We start from the raw sequence: 25,000 nt of genomic DNA on the forward strand, positions 1-25,000 counted from the left end.
AAAGCTGAAAGCTGTCACAGCCGGGTGCCCATACTTGCAATGCCACACTTTTTGTAATTGCTGACTTTTAATAAACACAAAAATGAGTGGAACTCTGCTTTAACCACTTGCCGACCGCCGCACGACTATCTATGTCAGCCCCTCACAGGCAAAGTGACGTAGGTCTACGTCGCTAGCCTGTGATGGTCTAGGGAGCGAGCGCGCGCCGCTGGAGGCACGCTCCCGCGTGGTCACGGACACCCCCCCCCCCGCGCGTGTGACCGGCGGGGGAGAGGGAGAAAGTCAGGCGGCTAGTGTAAACAAGCCGCCTGTCATTCTCCCCAGTGTATGAATGATGATCATACGGTTCTACTATGTAGGACCGTTGATCACTGTTCATACATCTCAAGCCACAGCCAATCACAGTTAGAATCACGCCCCTAGGGACACACATAGCCCCTCCCTCTCAAAAAAAGTTAACCCCTTCACTGCCAGTGTATTTTTACAGTAACAGTGCATATGTATAGCACTGATTACTGTAGAAATGTCACTGGTAACCCCAAAAGTGTCAAAAATGTCAGTCAAGGGTCCGATCTGTCCGCCGCAATGTCGCAGTACCGCAAAAAAAATCGCAGATCGCCGCCATTACGCGTTAAAAAAAAAAAACAACAAAAATGACAAAAATCTTTCACAATAACTTTTGCGCAAACCAATCAAAATACGCTTTTTGCGATTTTTTTTTTTTTTTAACCAAACATAGGTAGCAGAAAACAAATTGGCTGAAAATGTTAAAAAAATTTTGATTTTTACATTTTTTTTTGGGGGGGGGGGAAATGTCATAAAAAAATGTGAAAAATATTGCTATTTTTGCAAAATTTATGCTAATTTTTTGTTTATAGCGCATGATCAAAAAATCGCACAGGTGATCAAATACCACCAAAAGAAAGCTCTGTTTGTGGGAAAAAAAAGGACGCCAAATTCGTTTAGATACAGCGTCGCATGACCGCGCAATTGTCCGTTAAAGTCACGCAGTGCCGAATCGCAAAATACCCCCTGGTCAGGAAGGGGGTAAAATCTTCCGGGGCTTAAGTGGTTAAGAACTGCATATAACAGATATATACTGTTACACCACAGCCATCCTATGCAGAATCATGTATATATACACTTGATTCTGCACTGCCTCCTAGGAGCACCAGCTCGTGCCGTCGGCGGGATGCTTCCGCTGTGATTGTTCTGCGGTCTGCCGGGCAATGCATTTTCACTAACACCGGCTGACCATTGGGCAGAGACACAGAGTGGAACTCTGCCTATGTAAACAAGGCAGAGCTCCGTTCTGACAGGGGGGTAAGTAATGGATTTTGATAAAATCTATCAGTTCCCTTAGTAAAAGCAGCACATAGTTTACGCAAACTGGCTAGGCACACAGTTAACCCTTTGATCGCCCTATCTGTTTAACCCCCTTCACATGCCAGTGTCATTAGTACAGTGACAGTGCCAATTTTTAGCACTGATCACTGTGTCGCTGGTTCCATTAAAGTGTCAGTTAGTGTCCGATTGTCTGCCGCAATATTGCAGTCTCGCTATAAATCGCTGATTGCAACCATTACTAGTATAAAAAAAAAAAAATATTTCAGTATATATACTATAGTTTCTAGACGCTAAAACTTTCGCACAAACCAATCAATATACGCTTGGGATTTTTACCAAAAATATGTAGCAGCATACATATTGGCCTAAATTTATGAAGACATTTTTCCATTTTTTTATTTGATATGTTTTATAGCCGTAAAAATGTTTTGTTTTTTTTTCCTGTTTCTGGTTTTATAGCGCAAAAAAAAGATAAAAAACAGTGTTGATCAAATACTACCAAAAGAAAAAGCTTTATTTGTGGGAACAAAACGGCATAAAATTTTTTGGGGTAAAATGTTACATGACCACCAAATTGTGAGTTAAAATAACGCTGTGCCGTATCGCAAAAAATGGCCTGGTTAACTAGCTGATTCGCTAAAGAAGAAAAAAGTTGAATGGGTGTACCTTGCACTTTCTACAGCTGACCACTTATGCTATATAGATCTTTTTGGCATCTGGCTTTTAGGAAGAACATTTTTATATATGGAAAATGTAAGACAAATGGGTAGTTGCTTACTTTTAGAGTAACTCCACTTTTGTTGAGGGAAAATAATCTCCTCTGGGTGATCAATATAGATTGCAAGGATTTTAGTAAACTTTGTTGCAGATTCCTACCTCTTCCTGCTCTGAAGAAATAGCTGTTTGTTGTGTGTAGAGTGAGTCTTAATTGGAGTGACTTTTTCATTATTAATCAGTTGATGCACTTGCAGTGTTCTAATGAAGAAAGTTGCAGGGTCTGCATCCCTTTAGAAGTAATTAGTCTGTTTGGAGTATCTCGACACAAGTGACATTTTTGTTGCAGAGGTTGTCTGAAATCTCTAACTTGTATCTTAGGGCAGACCTCTGGAGAAATCAGTGAGACAATCACACAAGCAGAAAAGTTGTCAAGTTGGGGAAGTTCTGTACACCAACTGAGTACAGAAGGCCTTCAATTTGCCATATTTAGAGACCAGCCGAAACATATCAGCCGAAAATGGTGTTAACCGCATTTTGCCGATAAGAGAAAAAAGTGCGTTTATGGTTTTTTTTCATAAGTCACGTGACTCAAAAACCGCATCAAATACGTAACACGGGTGCATTATTGATGCGTTCTTGCTGCATTTTTTTTATTGATGCTTTCAACGGGAAGATGCGTTTTTTTGGTGCTTTTTTTTTTTTTTTTTTTTTTGTTTTTTAAATGTGACCAAAAATGCAGCAAACAGGATTTTTAATACCACAATGGAAGTGCAACGGACCATTGTAAAGACATACATAGAATTTAAAGGGATACATTTTTCTTGAGCTTTTCCTTGGCTCAAGGTGCCAATAATGGCCAACAATAAATTCATATTCATTTTAAATTCATGACGTTAATTAAAAGTCGACTGTAATACAATTATACATTAAAAAATATATATATTTTTTAAAAAAACTGTAATTTTCGGTTTTCAGCACCAAAATTTTCATTTGGTGCTCCTCTATATTGCAAAGAATTTTACAGAAAATGACAGCACTGCAATTTAAAAAGGTAATGTTTTTTTTTATATAACATTAAATACCAGTATGGCTTGTGTGTCAATGGCGTATGCTATATTTTTTATTTGCTATTTATCTACTCTTTTTAAAGTTAAATTTAAGGCTGTTTTCTTTTGATTTTATACTTATATACAACGATATTGCACATTGCCGTCCCGTAGCTTCTTTTTGGCAGTCCCCTGCCATAGCTGTTCCCTCCCCAGGGTGCCTCATCAGCATACCGGGTGCTAAGCAGGCACCTGAGTGCACAAGCTCCTATGGCTCCCGCTGTTCTGGGTCTGTGAGGGGGTGGTGTAGCAGCAGACAGCGCTGGAGCTGTGACAGGAGTTTAGTAAGTGATTAGGGATGGGGGTGGGTAGGTCAGGTAGAGGGGCATTCGCCAGTGGTGGCTGGTCTGGGATGTAGTGTTCTTCCCAATGATGGGCTGGTTTTCTGTCTGTCCAGTACTGCTGGGTTGTCTGTGTAGATATGGATGGGGAATATGCACATCCAAATGCTGTACTCAAAAGTACTGTTGAGATGGTACATGGTGCCGGCCAGATTGGCTACCTATGTGTTTTCGAGGCTGTGGTCAGGAAGAGACAGCATATCACATATAGTGGTGAGACAATTTTGGATCAGAGTCTACAATTTCACTTTTACACTCACTCAAATCAATCTGACCAGGTCTCCCAAACATACTCTACTGGGATGCAAAGTGGAGGAAGCCTCAAAAAATCAGAGACGACTCCTTACTTTTATTTGAAAATCAGTATAGCCAGAAACTGGAAGTCTGCTGCCATACAATTTGACTAGCTCAAACACAAGCTTTGCTGGCTTATGATAAATGAACGGTTATCTTCAATTCTTAATGGCAAAATGAAGGTATTTGAAAGGGTCTGGGGTCTGTGGATTAGATACTTAACCAATGATCTCTGGACTATATACCTGACTAGTATGCCTTCTGGTGGCGAGTGCCAGAGAGCAGGGTCCCCCCACCCCCTTCTCTTCCTTATATTTCTTTTTCTTTCCTTTTACTTGTGTGATTAAAATATTCGTGTTGCGCAATTTTTACAGTCACGGAAGATATAACGTCCTTTCCCTATGGCGGAAGAGACTTGCACTTCCAAATGTAGAAGGCGTACCCTGAACTCTATCAATTCAAATGGCTTTCATGAAAATAACGTGATATGCTGAGATTATGGGGGTTTTACAATCTCTTGATAGGCTATAATTACCAGACTATAAATGTTTGAGGATAAATCTCAAGCTTGCAGTTATGTGTTTCGAATGTTATGAAGATAGGCATTCTAGAGGGGGAAACCCTTAGCTAGCGTGGAGCCTGGTTTTATACACTTTTCTGTTCTTCCATTGATTATAATTCAAACTTTTCTGCTCTTGTCCTTAATGCATTTCATGTCGTGGAAATTGCATATTGTTTTAAAATCTTTATTATTTCTTTGTCAAAAAAATTTTCAATTAAAAGTATTGAAACCAAATGCTGTACTTTTTTTGGCCCTTCACAAGGATTGGTCTGTTTGGGGCTGGAACACTACTGTATGTAAAAATGTGCTCATGCCTCTCCATGTCCTAAATAGAGGGGGATTTGCTTCCTGTAAAATAAACCACATTTTTTATTTAATTGGATCTTGCTATATCTTTTTTTTTTTTTAAGTGCTTTTTGTGCTTTGTTATGTGAGGAGGTAACATCCATTGTATTCAAATATGTTAAATTGTATGATTACACTGGATGGTGTGGAAATAAATACAATTATGTGTTTGTTCTTGCCACTCACTGGCGTTCTGCCTAGAGTGTAACTGCAGTACTTTAATTTTTCAGCATATTTAGGCCGTCATTTAACTCTCATGGCTATCAAAATCCGTTTTCCCATTTTCCACAATGTAAATGTTTATCAGTTGCAAGTTCTACCAATCTTTCTTTGGTTTATTCCTGAGCATGGTTTTAGGAGAACATCCACTGTATAATAATAATTATATATATATATATATTATAAATTAAACACATGGATAGTATTTCTGGGAATATTGCCAAACAAATATAGTTGGGAACCATGCATTGTGGTTTACGGTCATCTGGGGTTTTTCTGCTGACCTCACTAAGATTATTTACAGAAAGACAAAGGTGAAGGAAGAGAAGAAAAACAGTTAAGATAATAATGAAGGAAGACTAAAAAATATCTTGGCTCCAGAGGAAACTAGCGTGAACGTTTTCTTTGGCTGATGTTATGGCAGAGAGGTTAATTTTTCTCCTTGCCTGTTTTACAGGATGGTCCTAGAGGATCATTTTGACAGTTTTTAATTTTTTTTTTTGAAGCTTAGCAAAAGCCAAAATCCTAAAACACACATTGTTTTTAATTCCCAAATCCTAACTTGAATATGGTACAAGAAATGCTGCCGTTCAGCATTCTGCAGGCCAAATTGGCTGCCGGACAATGCAGCAAGTAAGCCGTTCCAGATTGTGCTTTTTTTGTCATTGCCTGGCACGTACTAGACTATACAGACAATAAACTTTGGGAACAAAGAGTGTGAGTAAGCATAAAGAATGTTGTGCCTCTTTCTTGGTGGCTTTTGGACAAAATACTGATCAGTAGAGCGCAATCGAGAAAACATAATCCTGCTTGGGAAGTCCATATTTTATATGATTCGTAAACCTTAACACAGAAATAATATTGAGAAATGTTGAATGCCTTTTCAGTTTTTACCACAGTAAAATTTAGAGCAAAGGCATTTTTGTTCATCTGTTGCAATCCTTGTCCCTAAACTTTGTGCCTTACCCTTTACATTAATCCTCTGCAATTCTTCGTATATTGCACAGTAAGTCTGTCTTGTTGGCAATTCCTAGTGGTAGCACTGCACTAGTAAAAGTCCATCCAGATGTTCCATAGCTTTCCATAACTATCTAGGATTAAATTGCAAAAGGAATCTGCCAGGATGCCAACTGTGTCCAGGGACCAGTAGCAGTATTAAGTGGGGACTAAGTGGCCAATTTAGTTGCAAAGGGGGTATATAAAGTGTTTGTTGACAAATTTCATCATCAATACTTCTTTTTAAAAGCTTTTAAACACGTACAGTAGAAATTTGCAAGGGTATACAAATAGTTTCTACAATTGCTTTTTAGCCAGGACTTTTAAAAAAGAGATCAGATAGTCTTCAAAGTTGCAAGCTCCTGGCATTTTAGTACACAGACAAAAATGTTTGTATCATAGTTACATAGTTTGCGAGGTTGAAAAACAACACCAGTCCATCCAGTTCAACCTATGATGTGTGTGTGTGTGTTTGCTGTTAACCGTACATTGTATACCCCTGTATGTTGTTGTCTTTAAGGTGCCCATCTAATAGTTTTTTGAAACTATCGATGCTCCCTGCTGATACCACTGCTTGTGGAAGAGAATTCCACATCCTTACTGCTCTGACAGTGAAGAACCCCCTACGTACTATAAGGACCAGAGTCTTGTAGAGTGGGAGAATAATCTCTTTATTTCTGGAGTGAATCCCCTTTTTTATACATCCCAGTATTCTGTTGGCTTTGCTTGCAGTGGCTTGGCATTGCATGCCACTCCCAAGCCTGTTGTCTACCAGTACCCCCAGATCCTTTTCCATCCTAGACTCACCCAGAGGTTCCCCCCCTAGTGAGTAGCTTGCTTTCGTGTTTCTGACGCCCAAGTGCATTACTTTACATTTTTCAACATTAAACCTCATCTGCCATGTAGTTGCCCACCCCATTATTTTGTTCAGGTCCGCTTGTAAGGTTTCCACATCCTGCATAGACGATATTGGCATGCTTATAGTATCATCCGCAAATACTGAGATTGTACTCGATATCCCCCTCCTCTAAATCATTTATGAATAAATTAAACAGGATTGGCCCCAGGACAGAACACCCGCCCAATCCGAGTACTCCCCATTAATCACCACCCTCTGTACTCTCCCCTGGAGCCAGTTCTCTATCCAGGTACTCACCCTATGGTCCATACCTACCTTCCTTAGTTTGTACAGTAAGCGTTTGTGGGGAACGGTGTCATAGGCCTTTGCGAAGTCCAGATACACCACATCCACTGGCTTACCTTTATCTAGGTGGCAGCTCACTTCATCATAGAAGGTTAATAGATTGGTGTGACAAGAACGATTTTTCATGAATCCATGCTGATTACTACTAATAATACTGTTTTCATTACTAAAGTCTTGTATGTTGTCCATTAACACCCCCTCCAAAATCTTGCAGACTAGTAGTACTGATGTTAGGCTGACCGGCCTATAGTTACCCGGGATATACAGTATTGTCATTTTTGTATCCTGAACATGGAGACCAAAATGCAAGATAAAGAAAAGGGATGTGTGTCAGAAAAAAATTCCCTGTATCAATAATTACATCCAATATACAGGAGGGTGGTAACCAGGCTTTGCAACCATACCAGGTCATGGGGGAATGGTACATATTGAACAAAAACAGGCCTTATATACATCATTTCTGAGTGGGCTGATGGCTTAGACACTTTACTTTGTGTACCAGGATAAGGTTGAAGGAATCTTAGTTTTCTGTGTGGACTCCCCATAACATTTAGGCTGGGTAAGGTTCTTTGCATAGCTTCCCCATCATCGCCCCTAAAATATCGAGAGGAAAAGTTAATGCTTGAACCAAAGGGGCCATTACTTTTGTTAAGTGCTTCTACCAAAGCAAATTATTCTAGATAGCTGCAAAATTTATTACACTGAGCTGTGTTTTTTTTTTTTTTTTTTTTTTTTTTTTAATAAAAGTGGTTGCTGTTATCAAACATACAACACTCACCCAGCGCTCAAAACCATTCGTATAACTACGGCTGGTCAAAGTGAAAATTAAACCAATACTATTTTAAAACACAATGAAATGTCCAGCTGCTGCTGTAATACCAAAAACATGCAAGAAAGGTGTCATTACCAAAATGAGTCCTTCTAGAACAAACTGTCCAACAACACTCAGCAGCGCTAATGTGTCCCTAAACACATAGTGCTCACTTCCCCGGTGGGGTCTGAGGATGAAAGAAGTGCACTATGCATGAAATTTGTCACAACAATAAATGTCCATATATCAAAGTGCACTATGTGTAAAGTTCGTCACACTGATTTACAAACAGTTTCTTAATTTATCAAGTTGGTGTTAATCCCGGTGTTTAAAATCACTAATCAGGTGAATAATGCTTTCCTCCACCACACCGCATGTGCTCCCCTCTAGGCAATGGGCACTCACCAGATAATATTGATAATAGAGCCTTATATGCATTCACATTATCTCAACTTCTCTCCGATTCCTCTCCACCAGACCTTTCCTTATGGGGACCCCCACAGACCAGGTATCTCTCACATGGACTTAGTAGTATGCCTCGGTCATAACTCAAATAGTCATTGTGGGTATGTAAGGGGAAGGCTTTACCTGAGAGTCCTGTCTTCATATACAGAAGGGCTCCAACTATTGGAGACAGAATAGTGAAAAAGGTATTGGATCCACCGAAAGTACCCACAATGTTTTTCGCGTGTAGGAGGTGCAAGGCCTGTTGTCAGGTCAACACACATTTTAGAGGTCTTACAACATTTGCATCTAATGCCTATGGAAAACCTTTTGAAATCAAGGATTTTATTTCCTGTGGGTCAACCCATGTGGTGTATGGACTTGAATGTCCATGTGGCCTTATCTATATAGTCCGCACAAAAAGAACCCTTGGCAAGCGAATATCAGAACATATTTACAAAATAACCATTGGGTTAAGGACCACAGTGTTCCCTTGCTTTTTAGGGAGAAACATGGGAGGGACCCTTCCGGTCTCAAGTTCTGGGGAATAGATAAGATGCCCCCAGCTTGGCGAGGATCTAATAGGGTCAGGGAATTGTCGAAGAGAGAGACCCAGTGGATCGATTTAACAAATTCCTTGGCTCCCAATGGGATGAACTTAGATCTGGATTTAAATTGTTTTTTAAACAATTATTGAGTCCATGTCGTCCCAACGTTTGGGTATATCCTGCTGGGTGGCCCTGTGGAAATAGAAAGTCATGCAGGGTGCCTGTTATACAGACGTGTGGGATGACCTGGATGGAGCTAGGGAATGGTATTAAAATCATTAAAGATTGAGTACCGGTCAATTTGACCTATAGTCCAGCACTGTCATTGTAGAATATTTAAGAATTAATAGTGTACAGTTCCAATTTGATATGTCTTTTATGAAGGAAGGCATATTTGTATATATACCGTATTTTCTGGCGTATAAGACGACTGGGCGTATAAGACGACCCCCCTAATTTTCAAGTTAAAACATAGTTTTTGGGCTATACTCGCCGTATAAGACTACCTCCCTTCCGAAGCAAGGCAACACCATTGAAAAACATCAGATTTCTCATAGATCTCCAAGGTACCCCAAGTACTGTAATACATGTAATCTCTCATAATATCTCCAAGGTACCCTAAGTATAAGTATTACCAGTAGATGTAATCTCAAGACGCTGGCTGTGCGGGAATCCTGTACCAGTATACCGTATGTACCGTAGCTTCGGCTACATACAGTATACCGCGCTGAGCCAATCACGGAGAGCGATGTATTCTATTATTTAATGCAAAGCCTGCTCGGATTGGCAGAGTCAGAGAGGCTGGCTGATGTTACTCCGCCAATCCGAGCAGGCTTTGCATTCAATAATAGAATACATCGCTCTCCGTGATTGGCTCAGCACGGTATACTGTATGTAGCCGAAGCTACGGTACATACGGTATTCCGGCACAGGATTCCCACACAGCCAGCGTCTTGAGAGATTACATCTACCGGTAATACTTATACTTGGGGTACCTAGGAGATATTATACTCTACGTATAAGACGACTCCCCATTTTTGGAGGATTTTTTTGAAGTTCAAAAGTAGTCTTATACGCCAGAAAATACAGTATTTTATTGTACTGTGTAATTTACATAATATATTTAATTTTTTGTATTTATATTTGTTTTTCATAAGAGTGCTCGGAGGGTAACATTCACGATTGGGCATAATGCACATTGGCAATATAATGCTTAATTGTGGTGATTTACATATTCACAGATGTCCGTCTGTAATAAGGCTGGGATGTGTGCCCCTCTTTGTAATGTTTATAAGAGTGCCCATCTGAATGTTTACTGAATTTAATGTACACACTGTAATAATATGTAGTTGTAACTCGATAACTCTGTCTGAATGGACTTTGAGTATAATTTAGTTCCGGGTTGCACATATTCTATGGGGCAATGTAACTCTATTGCAAGTTCCTGTATCTGCTAGTGGAGTGGATGAAGGGTTAAATGCAGAAGTAGTCAATAGCAGTGTGTATTTAAGCTGAGCCGCCTCACTCCCCCGATTGTCGTGGAAACGGTGAGAAGACCCGCCTGCTTACAAAGCAGGCGGATCTTCTCAGTGACAGACAGGAGGAGATCACAGGATTCAGCATAGCTGAACCTGCGATCTCTGTCACAGAACCCCCTTGAGCACCAACAGTGTTAACCCCTCCCCTGCCAGTGTCATTATTACAGTAACGGTGCACATTTTTAGCACTGATTACTGGAGTAATGTCACTGGTCCCCCCCAAAAGTGTAAAAAATGTCAGGGGTCCGATCTGTCTGCCGCAATGTCGCAGCCCCGCAAAAAAATCACAGATCGCCACCATTACTAGTGAAAAAAACAAAAAAACCCAATAGAAATGACATAAATCTTTGCCGTAGTTAGTAAACGCAATAACTTTGCGCAAACCAATCAAAATACGCTTATTGTGATTTTTATTTTACCAAAAATATGTAACAGAAAACAAATTGGCCTAAAATGTTAAAAAATTTTGATTTTTACATTTTTTTGGGGAGGAATGTCATATAGCAGAATGTGATAAATATTAGGTTTTTTTTTCAAAATTGTCACTCTTTTTTTGTTTACAGCGCAAAAATTTAAAATCGCACAGGTGATCAAATGCCACCAAAAGAAAGCTCTATTTGTGGGGGAAAAAGGGACATTTGGGTACAGCCTCGCACAACCGCACAATTGTTCATTAAAGTAACGCAGTGCCGAATCGCAAAATAGGGCCTGGTCAGGAAGGGGGTAAAATCTTCCGGGGCTGAAGTGGTTAAACACTGGGATTAACACCAACTTGATAAATTAAGAGATTGTTTGTGCATCATTGTGACGAACTATACGCATAGTGCACTTTGATGTATGGACATTTATTGTTGTGACAAATTTTATGCATAGTGCACTTCTTTCATCCTCAGACCTCGCCGGGGAGTGAGCACAATGTGTTTAGGGACACATTAGCGCTGCTGAGTGTTATTGGACAGTTTGTTCTAGAAGGACTCATTTTGTTAATGACACTTTTGTTGCATGTGTTTTTTTTTTTTTTGTTTCCTTATTTTATTATTGATCACTGACCGATACATGCTCTAGAAACAAATGACCTATTGTGTATAAATCAGAGGATGACTGTACTCCTTACTGTGTTTGTCCATGCTAACAGATGGGTGCTCCAAACCACAAACCACAGAAATTTTTTTTTGAGATACTTGGGGTCCTTTCACACGGTCAGTTCAGTTTTTTTATCCATTCAGTTTTTTTTCTTTAAACGGACATGGATGCACTTTTGTAGGGTCCGTTCCATATGTCCGTTTTTCATCAATCCGTTGCGGATTAAAAACTGACATAATGTATGTCTATGGGATTGCGGACGTTAGCGGATGACATCCGCTGACATCCGTTTTTGCGTCCGTTCCGTTTTTTAAACGGAAGAAAAATAGGGTTCTCTTCCATATCAAAAAACGGAACTGAAGGGAAAGGACGCAAAACGGATGCCAGCGGATGGTCATCCGCTAACGTCCGCAACCCCATAGACCTACGTTATGTCTGTTTTTCATCCGCAAACGGATGGGAGGAAAAACGGACATACGGAACGCCCGTGGGAAAGGCCCCTCAAGTCATAGTAAAACAAATAAATGTCACCAGCACTATATGATGGTCTCATTCATCAGTGATGTCTCATCATTTTACTGTGACTTGTCCTCCATACTGTGCTTATTGTAATTTGTTCATTTAAAAATAAAGAATATAGAAAGGCAGAGAAGAAACAGGTTTCTAATACTCTTTTAAATACACGGGAGTGTCTACTTTTCCAAGTTGTCCTTTTTTGGATGGTTTTGACGTTTTCCATTGCTGGATAGTGCTGATGATAAAGAAATAAGTTCTGAAGATTAAAAAAAGAAAAAAGTTGCATGCTGAAAGCCAAAATGCTCACCATTAATATAACAATTTCTTGAGGGAAATGGAGGGAATCCCATTGTCTACCTCCTCTGGGAGGTATGGATACCTAATTGTTCTGTGGTGACCCTGTGACTTTAGAACTATTGGAAATCACTTAGCATGAACAAGCATGTAGATCAGGAAAGTCATTGTTCTGGTTCAGTGACAGCATAGTAAATGCAGTTCAAGAAGGAGAGACCAGTAATGTCAGCTTCCATGTTTTTTCATGACTGGTTTCTTATATAATCCCCAGAGAGAAAGGAGGGCACAAATTAAACTTCAGTAGAGCTGCAATCTTATGTTATACCACTATCATATTAATGGAAACTTGCTTAAGGAGGATGTCCTCAATGTCTGCATCAAAAGCTTTAATTAAGTACTATGCCGTAGTTTCCTGGAGTGGCTTTCATCCTGGCAACTGAGTCGCATCACTTCATTAGTATTCCACATTGCGGCTCTAAGATGTTTGGCTCAAACTGTTGTAATTCCTACACCTTTCACCTGATTTGGATATAAATACCCTCAAGTTAAAGCTGAAAGTCTGCAGTTAAAGCACATCTTGTTTGTTTCATTTCAAAGCCATTATAAAGCCAAAAAGATTAGAATTGTGTTGATGGTACATAATTTATGGACCTGACTGTATATCAATGTTGTTGGAATATGCTGACCAGTAGTAATAAATTATAATTGACAATTATAAACAACCAACTGCTGCCTCATTTTGGGATGGTAAGGTTCAAAGATGAGCAAGAGACCACGTAGAAGCCAAAGTAAAGGGTTACATCATAAGCCATTTGCCCTCCTTTTCTCTTTTTTTCCCCCTTCCTTTTGATGTTGGGTATCATGTTGTCATGTAAGGTTGTTTGGGGGGGGGGGGGTTGCGTGATCCCTGAGAGTGTTTGTTTGGGGTTTGGACTTGGGGGGACTTTTCCTGCTGTGGGGTATTGATATGGCTGGGTGGACTTTATGGTGGGAGGCGGATGTCGCCAGTGTTGGTTGGCATGAGTGCCTGCACGTGGTTGAGCTTCTGGCTAGCTGGAGGGGATGTGTCCTGGCTCTGGTCTTGCGGTGCGGATGCATGGTGGTGACGTCGCGGCTGCTCATTTGTGGCATGTGCTGAGGTGGTAAGTAAACATTGGACAGAGGGGTGGCTGTGGACATGGTCTACTTGGATTTTGCAAAAGCGTTTGATACAGTTCCCCACACATGGCTAATGTGTAAGGTAATGTCTGCAGGCTTGGAAAGATCAGTTTGGAAATTAATAGAAAACTGGCTAAAAGATAGAATTCAGAGAGTAGTGGTTAATGATTCTTACTCTAAATGATCTAAGGCTATCAGTGGTGTACCCCAAGGTTCAGTGTTGGGACCCTTACTTTTTAACCTATTTATAAATGATATAGGGTCTGGGATTAAAAGTACCATTTCAGTCTTTGCAGATGTCACCAAGCTATGCAGTGGAATAACGTCCTTACAGGATATCTCCAATTTACAAACCAACCTCAATGCACTGTTTCATTGGGCAACTATTTGGCAAATGCGGTTTAATGTTGATAAATGTAAAGTTATGCACATGGGGGCTAAGAATATGCATCCATCATACATACTAGGGGGAGTAGAACTGGGGGAATCCATAGTGGAGAAGGATCTGCATGTTCCGGGAGATCCTAAGCTTAATAATAGCATGCAATGCCAAGCTGGGGTTTCCAAAGCAAGCAAAGTCCTTTCTTGTAATAAGAGAGACATGGACTGTGGAGAGAGAGAGAAAGAGAGAGATCATTTTGCCCCTGTACAAATCATTAGTAAGACCTCATCTGGAATATGCAGTTCAGTTTTGGGCACCAGTTCTCAAAAATGATATCAGGGAACTGGTGAACGTGCAGAGAAGGGCAACCAAACTGATAAGAGGCATGGAGGAGCTCAGCTATAGGGAGAGATTAGAGAAACTGAATTTATTCTCTTGAGAAGAAGAGATTAAGGGGCATATGCTCAACATGTATAAATACATAAGGGGTCCATATAGTGAACTCGGAGTTGTTATTCACTTTAAGGTCATCACGAAGGACAAGGGGGCACTCTTTACGTCTAGAGGAAAAGAGGTTTTGTCTCCAAATACGGAAATGGTTCTTCACAGTAAGCACTTTGAAAATGTTGAATAGACTCTTTCCAGAGATGGTTCTAGCCAGCTCAGTAGATTGCTTTAAAAAAGGCCTGGAATCTTTCCAAGGTGTACATAATATAACTGGGTACTAACATTTATAGGTAAAGATGATCCAGGGAATATCCGATTGCCTCTCGTGGGTTCAAGAAGGAATTTTTTCCCTTGCTGTAGCAAATTGAATCATGCTTTACTGGGGTTTTTCGCCTTCCTCTGGATCAACTGTGGGTATAGGATTGTGGTGGCCAATAACTATGACCACCCCTGCTGTTGACTAACATTGATGACACCATAATTTGTGTCACGGTCGCGTGTGCGCGTTACGGTCTCGCGATTGCGGCCAGACAGGTGTAATCCGGATGGGCTGACACACAGGTGTAGCCCAGCAATCAGCAAATGGCATGGCGCCTCCCCACTCCCTGTCCCTTCCTATTTATCGACGAATAATGGTGGTAGCATAGTCACACATTGACGCTGACAGCAAAGGGAAAAAAAAATTCTCATTATGGGTTGTAGGGGTGTGGTTGGGAATGTATAGGGCTCTTTATCCTATACCATGTATCCTTGTACCTTCCTTTTTCATTTGAGACTCACAGATTGATAAGCTTCCTAGTGGATACCTCACTAGAATTATTACATCATATCCTTTGTTATAGGCCATTTACCGTAACATGCATATTGATGTTCAAAGTCCATCAACATGGGGCCCCCCTTTGGACTACCCCATCAATAAATGATGTTGGCAGCAGCTGGTCGTACGTTGACTATTTGAAATTGCCTATATGGATGTTTACATATACTGAGGTATGTGGAGCGCCCATGTCTGTGGCTGCACACAGTAGTCCACAATCACAGTATACATTTTGTTTATATATATATATATATATAATAACTATATATATAACTATAAATGTTCTAAATTTTATAGCTTGAGTGTAACTAGCTTTCCTGAAGAAGTGGGCAGGTACCCATGAAACGCAACTGCGTCTGAAGTCTCAGCAAACCAATTGTCACCAGATTTTGACAAGGGTTGACAATTTAGCGTCTATATTGTATAATTAGAAATACAATGGGAACATGAACGTTTGCACTATGTTATGTCTTTATTGTATGTGTTTATGATTTTAAATCGTGTATAATAAAAAAAGTTTTGATAATTTTTTAACCTACTGGTACCGTCAAAGTCTTTAACTAGTGTATAGGGTCCTTTTGTGCAATTTCTTTCAACAATTGCTTTCTTAATACCACTCTTGCATTAAGGCCAGATTTGTGGAGTGCACGACTAATAGTTCTCCTGTGGATAGATTCTCCTACCTGTGCTGTGGTTCTGTGCTGCTTCTCCAGGCCTCTTGGCTGCTTCTCTGATTAATGCTCTCCTTGCCTGGCCTGTCAGTTTAAGTGGACGGCCATGGCTTGGCAGGTTTGCAATTGTGCTATCCTCCTTTCCATTTTTGGATGATGGATTGAACAGTGCTCAGTGAGATGTTCAAAGCTTGGGAAATTTTTTTATAACCTAGCTCTACTTTAAAACTTCTCCACAACTTTATCCCTGTTTTATCCCTGGTGTGTTTCTTGGCCTTCATGATGCTGTTTGTTCACTGAGGTTCTCTAACAAACCTCTGAGGGCTTCACAGAACAGCCATATTTATACTAAGAATAGAATACACAAGTGGGCTCTATTTATGTGACTTCTGAAGGCAATTGGTTCGGCTAGATTTTAGTTAGGGGTATCAGAGTAAAGGGGGCTGAATACAAATGTACACCACACTTTTTAGTTATTTTATTTGTAAAAAAAAAAAAATCTTGAAAGCCATTTATCGTTTTTCTTTCCATTTCACAATTATGTGCCACTTTGTGTTGGTCTATCACATAAAATCCAAATAAAATACATTTGCGTTTTTGGTTGTAACATGATAAAATGTAGAACATTTCAAGGGGTATTAATGCTTTTTCAAGGCATTGTAGGTGGGGTTGCCCATTTATGAAAATAGTTGCTATAATTTTCATCCTTCCTAGATGCACATTATCTCTTTTTTTCCTTTTACTACCCACTCTGTTGTTTTGAAAAGTTGATGGCTGCGCTGGACTGACCTGTTTGATAGAGGGTCTGTGGGTGGGTGGTAGGGGAGAGAGGGCCACTTGGGGAAATTAACTCCCAATCAATCGGGCCTGACTGGATGAAAAAAGGCAGTGGACCCTTGTTAAGGTGTCTGGGCTGCTACCTTAAGATATGGCCTAGTGGTCGTTTCCAAAGTTTCTAGTGGTAGTCGGTTAAAGGAGAGCACAAAATCAGCAATAAGAATCCCACTTAGATCAAAAGATCATAGTTTTCTTGGTAGCAGAACATGTTAAAGCCAACGCGTTTCAGGGGAATAGAGACTCTCACACTCTGTTCAGCTGCATGGTGGGAGGAAAGGAAGCCCTGTGTAAGCTTTGAGTCTTTGTAATCAGAGCTTACACATGGCTGAAACTGTCTTTCTACCCTCTTGTGGCACTGCTTGATGACAGGCCCAGTGTGGTCACATTAGTCCTCAGCGCTGTAAAACTCTGACTAGGAAAGGAAGTCACATAATCTTCCGTACAAAGAAGTGCCTGGTATTTTATTTTTATTTTACTGCTGGGGAGGCTGGGTACAATAAAACAAACATCTTGCTTTGCCCTGGTTGGGAAAGACACATTTCCACTGAATTCCCCGGCTAAACTCTATGCATCCCAACCACTTACCTGCCTGGAGTTTGCATGTTTTCCCTGTGCTTGCATGGGTTTCCTCCACGTACTCTGGTTTTCCTGCCACATTTTTAAAACCTGCTGGTAGGTTAATTGGATTCTGTCTAAATTGGCCCTAGTATGTGTATGTGTGACTGAGTTAGGGAGCTTAGATTTTAAAGCGGAGTTACGCCACCCCCTCCAAAAATTTAAAAGTCAGCAGCTACACATACTGCAGCTGCTGGCTTTTAATATTAGGACATTTACCTGTCCTGGAGTCTAGTGATATCGGCACCGCAGCCGATGTTTCCATCGGCTGTCGGGTGCTGCCGCCGCCATTGCTGGTAAGGGGACCCGGCAGTGAACCAAAACAGGAAGGGGTTGAGGGTATGTACAGGTATCGCCTCAGAAGGGTTGCACACAATGGAGGCTCAACTCTGGTTTGTATTGAAAAATAAACAAATTTTATTGGCAGCTACAAATGACCTTCAAAGACCCGCACAGGCCACCAGATTACACAACCACGCTCAAAACCGAAACACACGCCAGGTACCCACTCATACACCAAAACCAAGATTGCACACCATCCGATGACTGGGAGTGACTTGTCAGAAAACCAACTATTGGTCACTGCTACCAGCACACGGGAAGGGTGCAGGCATGCCAGATAGCTGTACACATCTTCAGTCTATCCATATAGATTGTCCTACAGTATGTGTAGGAGAATGTTATACAATATTGGATCCTAGAGATGCCAGTAAAGCTCAATCACTGCAGATACCATTGAATGTGGATAGAAGAGACATCCTCCTAAACTTCTTGCAAGTACAGTTCATGAATCTTGGGGGAGGTAAAAGAAAGTCCTCTCAGCCACCTTAACAGGCGCATCTATTCAATTATGAAGAAATGGAGGGCTCTTTGAGGCAGGGTAGAGAGCTGGAGGCAGGTCCCTTATTGTGGATTGATTCTTGGTATTGGCTGGAGAACCAAATTATGGACACATATGATTTCGATCATGTCCAGTATTGGCAGTCCTATTTCTCAAATTACTCGGGTGGGTGTGGGGGCGGCTTACAAACAAAAAGAATAAATAGGCAAACAAAAAGAATAAACTATAACTTCTGTTATTCAAGGAACACTTTGACTTGACTAAAAATATCGAGGGGTAACCTCTAGGGATGCACCGAAATTTCGGCCACCAAAATTTTCTGACGAAAATGGGCCTATCCCATTTCGGCCGAAAATGGGTTAAAAATGCCGAAATTAATGGCCGCCGTGAGGAAGGAGGAGGGCGCAGCGCAGGTTTGAAAAGTCCCGCCTCTGGCCGACCGCCCGCCTCCCTGTGATGTCCCTACTACTACGATGTGTATGAATGAACTGACACGGCGGGGGGGCGGGCGAGCGGCTGCTAAAAGGCTATAACTATGTGAGCGCTTCACTTCCCTGTCATGCGGGTATCTCCTCTGACAGGGAAGTGAAGCGCTCACATAGTAATAGCTATTAGCGGCCGGCCGCCCGCCCGCCTGCCCGGTGTGCCAGAGGCGCGTCTTTTGAATGAAGGACACCGGAGGCGTAGAGTGACAGTAAGGACGCTGAGGGGGTGGGGGGAGAGCTGAGGCGAGCTTACCATTGGTATTAGTATTATGCAGCATGAGGGGGTTAATGTATTGCCACTGCTGGTCACTGATGCATTAGTGACCGACCAGTGGCAGTTAATTAACCCCTTTGTGCTGCATTAGTGCAACCAGTATCAGTGCAACCAGTGTTAATTAACCACTTGCCGACTGCCTAACGTAGATCTACGTCGGCAGTCAGCCCCTCACAGGCAAAGCGACGTAGGTGTGAGGCTCTGGGGAGCGAGCGTGCGCCGCTGGAGGCGCGCTCCCGCTCGCTCACGGACCCCCGCTAATGTAAACAAAGCCGCCTGTCATTCTCCCCTGTGTAAGAATGAAGATCATACGGTTCTACTATGTAGGACCGTTGATCTCTGTTCTTACACCAGTAGCCACATCCAATCACCCTTAGAAACACGCCCCTAGGGACACAATTAACCCCTCCCTCTCAAATAAAGTTAACCCCTTCCCTCCCAGTGTCATTTTTACAGTAACAGTGCATATGTATAGCACTGATTACTGTAGTAATGTCACTGGTAACCCCAAAGTGTCAAAAATGTCAGTCAAGGGTCCGATCTGTCCGCCGCAATGTCACAGTCCCGCAAAAAAAATCGCAGATCGCTGCCATTACTCGTTAAAAAAAAAAAACAACAAAAATTACAAAAATCTTTCCCTTAGTTAGTAAACGCAATAACTTTTGCGCAAACCAATCAAAATACGCTTATTGTGATTTTTTTTTTTTTTTACCAAACATATGTAGCATAAAACAAATTGGCCTAAAATGTTAAAAAAATTTAGATTTTTTTAATTTTTTTTTTTTTTGGGGGGAATTTCATATAAGAAAATGTGAAAAATATTGTTGTTTTTGCAAAATTTACGCTCTTTTTTTGTTTATAGCGCATGATCAAAAAATCGCACAGGTGATCAAATACCACCAAAAGAAAGCTCTGTTTGTGGGAAAAAAAGACATGAAATTCGTTTAGGTACAGCGTTGCACGACCGTGCAATTATCCGTTAAAGCAACGCAGTGCCGAATCGCAAAATAGGCACTGGTCAGGAAATGGGTAAAATCTTCCGGGGCTTAAGTGGTTAACACTGATACTGGTTGCACTAATGCAGCACAAAGGGGTTAATTAACTGCCACTGGTCGGTCACTAATGCAGCAGTGACCAGCAGTGGCAATACATTAACCCCCTCATGCTGCATAATACTAATACCAATGGTAATTAAATTAACCTCTTGCCAACCTCTCACAGTACATATACTGTGGCAGCGACAGGTGTAGGTCGCTGCATATTTTTGGTGTATGCCCCTGTTCTATCCATTTTAAAATTAAAAAGTGGGAAAAAGTCATTTTCGGTTTCGGTTTTCGGCCCAGAATTTTCATTTCGGTGCATTCCTAGTAACCTCTATTTCAGAGGTACAGAACTGGCAAAAAATGAAGGGGTCTGCATATGAAGAGCGATCTGAAAGTGTGTATGAGAGATATCACTGACAAGAACTGTGAATGTGCATAGTCATAATGGCTAGCGTTCCATAAGAATGCAGCAAACCATAAATCACATATGGGAGTATGTTGGAGGCCTCCTTTACATTAAGTATGAGGAGGAATCTCCTTTCCTTGCACAGATTGAAGTGGCTGGGAAGCAGGGTGATTGTTATGGATGATTTTATAAACCAGATATTGACTGGGCAAATGGAACTACAAATTTAGCAAATGCTTAACCTCGTATGTATTGCAGGACAGTTTTACAGATTAGATAGTGGAAGCCCACGCGAGGAAAAATGCTCTGTTGGATATATTGGCTCTGAAGACTTAATTAACAAAACCAATAATTTCTCTGTGATGCATAGTTTGCTGAAAAGTTCATTTCTACTGTTGAACATTTGCCTCCAAAGCACAGTAAGGCCTCATTCACACGGGGGTACTTATTTGTTCACCCATGCAGAGGGCTGTCTTTGCCTGCATGTGATGCACAGGTTTTTCCGGTGCATGTCCCCAAACACTGTGTCTGTGCATCCCAGTAGACCTGAATGGGACTGTTTGCGTGTGGCTGTATGAAACGTCTATGCATCTAATGTGGGTGAAGACGACCCTTCACACAGATATACAGATAGGTACGCCCATTTGAATGAGACCTAAAAATGGTTCCATTTAGAAGTAAAACTTAATGAGAATGTTAGCCTTCGTTGCATATGTGGTAACTCAAACATGTAGGCATGAATAGGTCCTTATATTTTCCTTTAGAATAATAATAAATTGCAGTGCATTGATGTGAACCAGACACCTAAGAATATATGGGGCTTTCCGTGAAGCAATTTGGTGCATGAAAACAGCAATGTTTGAATAGGCCTTTAAAGAGAATCTATCATATGGTCCACTTAGGGGAAAGTGGGAGCCCTCTGCAAGAACCTGGTCCTTTTGGTTATGGAGGAGTATATGACCTCTACCCAGACCCGATCACTGTCATGTGGGAGAAACAAGTTAACTCTGTGTAAGCTCCAATAGAATCCAACACTGAGCTTACACAAGTCTGACATAGGAAACTGGATTGCTGAACCAGTAAGATAGATTGATTAAGCAGGAACTACATATGGAAAATGTGTGTACATAAGATCTGAACAATCATATATACATATATTTGTTGCCTGTAGCATCTCCTTGTCTCTTTTACTGGGCATATACTATGTGAATTTCAGCTGGTTCCTAATTAACTGCCTGAAACCTTGTGGATGACCATGTTAGCATCCTGTCCTTCACATCCTTTGACTGAAAAATCAAAGGAACTAGGAAGAAAATTGTTGGCTTAACAGTGGCGGTATCTAATAAGATGCAGCTCCTTTTTGGTTATTATGGCATCCAGCACTGTTGGCTGTCAGAATATAATGACCCAGAAGAGGGATTTGTCTATTCAGACTGCATAGTTTGGATGAAGAAATCTATTACGGCTCGTGCCCACATGTGAAATGCACTATTTTAGCACATGGGCCGCTGTCCATTTTTTATTTGCACTGCCGTAGGTAGGCATCGCATCATTAACTTTTTTGTTCCCTTTCTTGTAAACTTTGAAGTGCCAGCGTGATGCCATGTGGTGCCTTTCATTGCACTGGTAAAATGCCACGTCTGTATTTTACTGCAGCTCCCCACTCCTGGCAGTGTGAACTGGGCACATAGAAAAACATTTGATTTCTTTGTGCCCTAATGGTGACTGGCATTTTACCAGTGCAGAAAAATGATAGTCTCTTAGATTTTATTTGCCTGCAGGCTGAACGAAAAAAAATTATCATTGTATGGTTTAAAGTGGAGTTCCACCCAAAAGTGGAACTTCCGCTTTAGGTATTCTAACCCCCCTGACATGCCACATTTGGCATGTCATTTTTTTTGGGGGGGGGAGCGGGTACCTAGTTTTGACAGGTACCCGCTCCCACTTCCGCTCGGAGCGCCGCGGCGCCCTGAACGGAAGTTCTCCTCTCCCCCTCCCTCCCTGCAATCTTCTGGGACATGTCAGAGGTCCCAGAAGATTGCCGGCCAATCAAGGCGCGCAGCGCGACTCGCGCATGCGCAGTGGGTACCCGGCTGTGAAGCCACAAACTGTCACAGCCGGGTGCCCACAGCAGTGATGCCGGCGCCAAGGGAGAGGATCGAGGCTTCGGGCGGCCGCATCGCTGGACCGTTGGACAGGTGAGTGAAATGGCTGGAACTCCGCTTTAACATAATTGTTACATTTTGACAATCTGCGGGTATAGGATTGTGTATATGGGATTGTATGGTTGTGTTTTCTTTACGGTCTTTCGCTTTTTTATTGGTTGAGCCAGTTGGACTTGTGTCTTTTTTTCAACCTAACTATGTAACTATACAATCTCTGTACAATAACGTGAGATCTACCAAAACTGTTATAAGAGCGATGACCTAAACTATTCAATCAGGTAGGCCCTTGCATAATATACTTGTTGGTAGATCTAACACTCTCCACACATTGGTCTTATTGTACAGTCTCCTTTAGAATTACAAAGTAGGTAGCGCTGGGCAAACTGATTGGAGAGTTTAGGTAGGTCCTAATATTACATTGACTTGGTAGATCTAAAGTTGATTGTACGGTGAGCTTTAGTCCCAACCAAACCCATTCCCTGAATTGTAATGAAGGCACACTCGCTCCCCTATAAGCTCTGATCTAAATTCTTATTACAAAAATTTGGACACATTTCTCGTTCTCTCTCTCTCACACCGTTTTATCAGAACAAAATTGACAAAAAAATAGCAGAAACATTGTATGGAAATGGCTTTGAAATGCAGAGGTAAAAATCTGGATGTGCTCAAAAATTGAGTTTGCAAAGAAAACCAGACCTGTGGTATAAAAGATATGAAATCACTTGCATATCTACACTCATTTTTGTATCTGGTGGTTTTGGTTGCGAGCACTGTGCCAGTTATAATCTTGATGCCATAATGCAATTAGTTGCTGCTCTGTGATCCTGACTGTTTGTTTAAGTGTTCTCATACTTGGCGAGGAGCTTGCGTTTTATGCTCCATTTTGATTTATGCTAACTTTTTATGCATGTCTCCTGTTTGTTTCTATCTCTGAGTTGTAGTAATCACTGTAGTCTGCATCTTGTTATATGGACTCCAGAGGTTTTTATAAGTGTCCAAATATGTTTTCTTTTTCCTGCTTTTCTAGCTACACTACAGCAAATGCCGAATCTGATTATGACCGCGAAAGTAGCAGAGCGAGTGAGGAAGAAGAGGAAGATGAAGTGAGCTGTGAAACTGTGAGAACAATGCGGAGAGAATCAGTTGACCTTGTGACAGATGATGAAGCAACGATATTGGCCACTGACCCTGTAGATGGAGAGTTAATACTTTTGCTACAGAGAGCTGACCAGTTGCATAGTGGTGATGCTGAGCAGAAGCGGGAAGGATTCCAGTTGCTGTGCAATAATAGATTACTGGTACATATTGTTTTTCTCACATTTGTAAAGTCATACTAAAGCTGTAAAGCTTTGCCTTGAAAAACAAGTATACAGTCCTATTGACTATTGTGTTGTAATTTAAGCTTTTTCAAACTTAAAGCATAACTAAAGTTCTGCAGTACAAAATCGCTAAGCAGGCAGGCTTTTATTGCAGAAGTAACATGCAATGTCTCTTCTGCAATAAAATGCCCCTACCTGCCTGCTCGCTGTCTCTTCCAGCACTGTAAATTGATCTGCACATGCACAGCTCAGCTTACAGCGCTATACCAGTCTCTGAGTGAGTCACAGAGTGAAGTCCTCCCGCACTGGGTCAACAAGGAGGCGCGAAGACTGCACTCAGAATGAAGATGCCAATGAGGGACCATTGGACAGGTAAGCATTAACCCTTTAATTTCACTGTAACACCCTTAAACTGGCCAAACATCAATCTAAGTGTGACTGTTCTAACTCAACAGACACTGATAATTATTGAACTGATGATTAGAATGGGAATGTTGGCAAACTTTTATGGACCAGCGCTGCAGCCAGTTACACCCTTGGAAGACTTTCTTCAATTCTAGAATTTCTGCAGGCTGGCACAGAAAAAGGTATTGCAATCAGTACTCTTAAAGTTCATTTGGCGGCTTTAGGAGTTTTCTTGGAAAGATCTATTGCCTCAGAGCCTTTAGTTGCATGATTTTTTAGGGCTCTGGCCAAGAACAGGCCAGTTCAGCTGAAGGGCTTTCCAAAATGGGATCTTTCGGTAGTTCTTCAGGCATTGACGAAAGAACCATTTGAGCCTTTGGATTCAATTTCACTGAAAAATCTTACACTCAAGACATTTTGTTTTAGTGGTCAATACTTCCACACGAAGGGTCGGCGAGCTTTACGCTCTATCGGTAAGGGAACCTTTTCTGTCCATTTTTACGGATAGGGTCATCCTCAAGACAGATCCAAAGTGTTTGCCAAAAGTGGTATCAGCCCGTTACCGTTCTCAAGACCTTGTCCTACCAACTTTCCGTTCAAATCACTCAGCGGATAAAGAGAGACTTTTTCACAATTTAGATGTAAGGAGAATTCTTGTGTTATCTGTAAGTAATAAAAGGTTTAGGGTCATCCGACTCGGTTTATTCTTTTTGCTGGTAAGAAAAAAGGTCACTGGGCATCTAAAGGATCGATGGTTTATTCTTTTTGCT

The 25,000-nt window shown here is 41.3% G+C and overlaps 1 protein-coding gene across 1 annotated transcript in view; it reads left to right on the forward strand.

Moving 5' to 3' along the window:
• Positions 1-25,000, forward strand: part of RMDN3 (regulator of microtubule dynamics 3) — a 192,988-nt gene that overhangs the window by 36,137 nt on the left and 131,851 nt on the right. The window contains exon 5 of the mRNA XM_082275613.1: positions 23,534-23,804. Within this exon, the coding sequence (XP_082131739.1) occupies positions 23,534-23,804 (271 nt within the window). The remainder of the gene's footprint in view (positions 1-23,533; positions 23,805-25,000) is intronic.

This window comes from Pelophylax lessonae (assembly GCF_965119305.1).
Source record: "Pelophylax lessonae genome assembly, chromosome: 13".
NCBI lineage: Eukaryota > Metazoa > Chordata > Amphibia > Anura > Ranidae > Pelophylax > Pelophylax lessonae.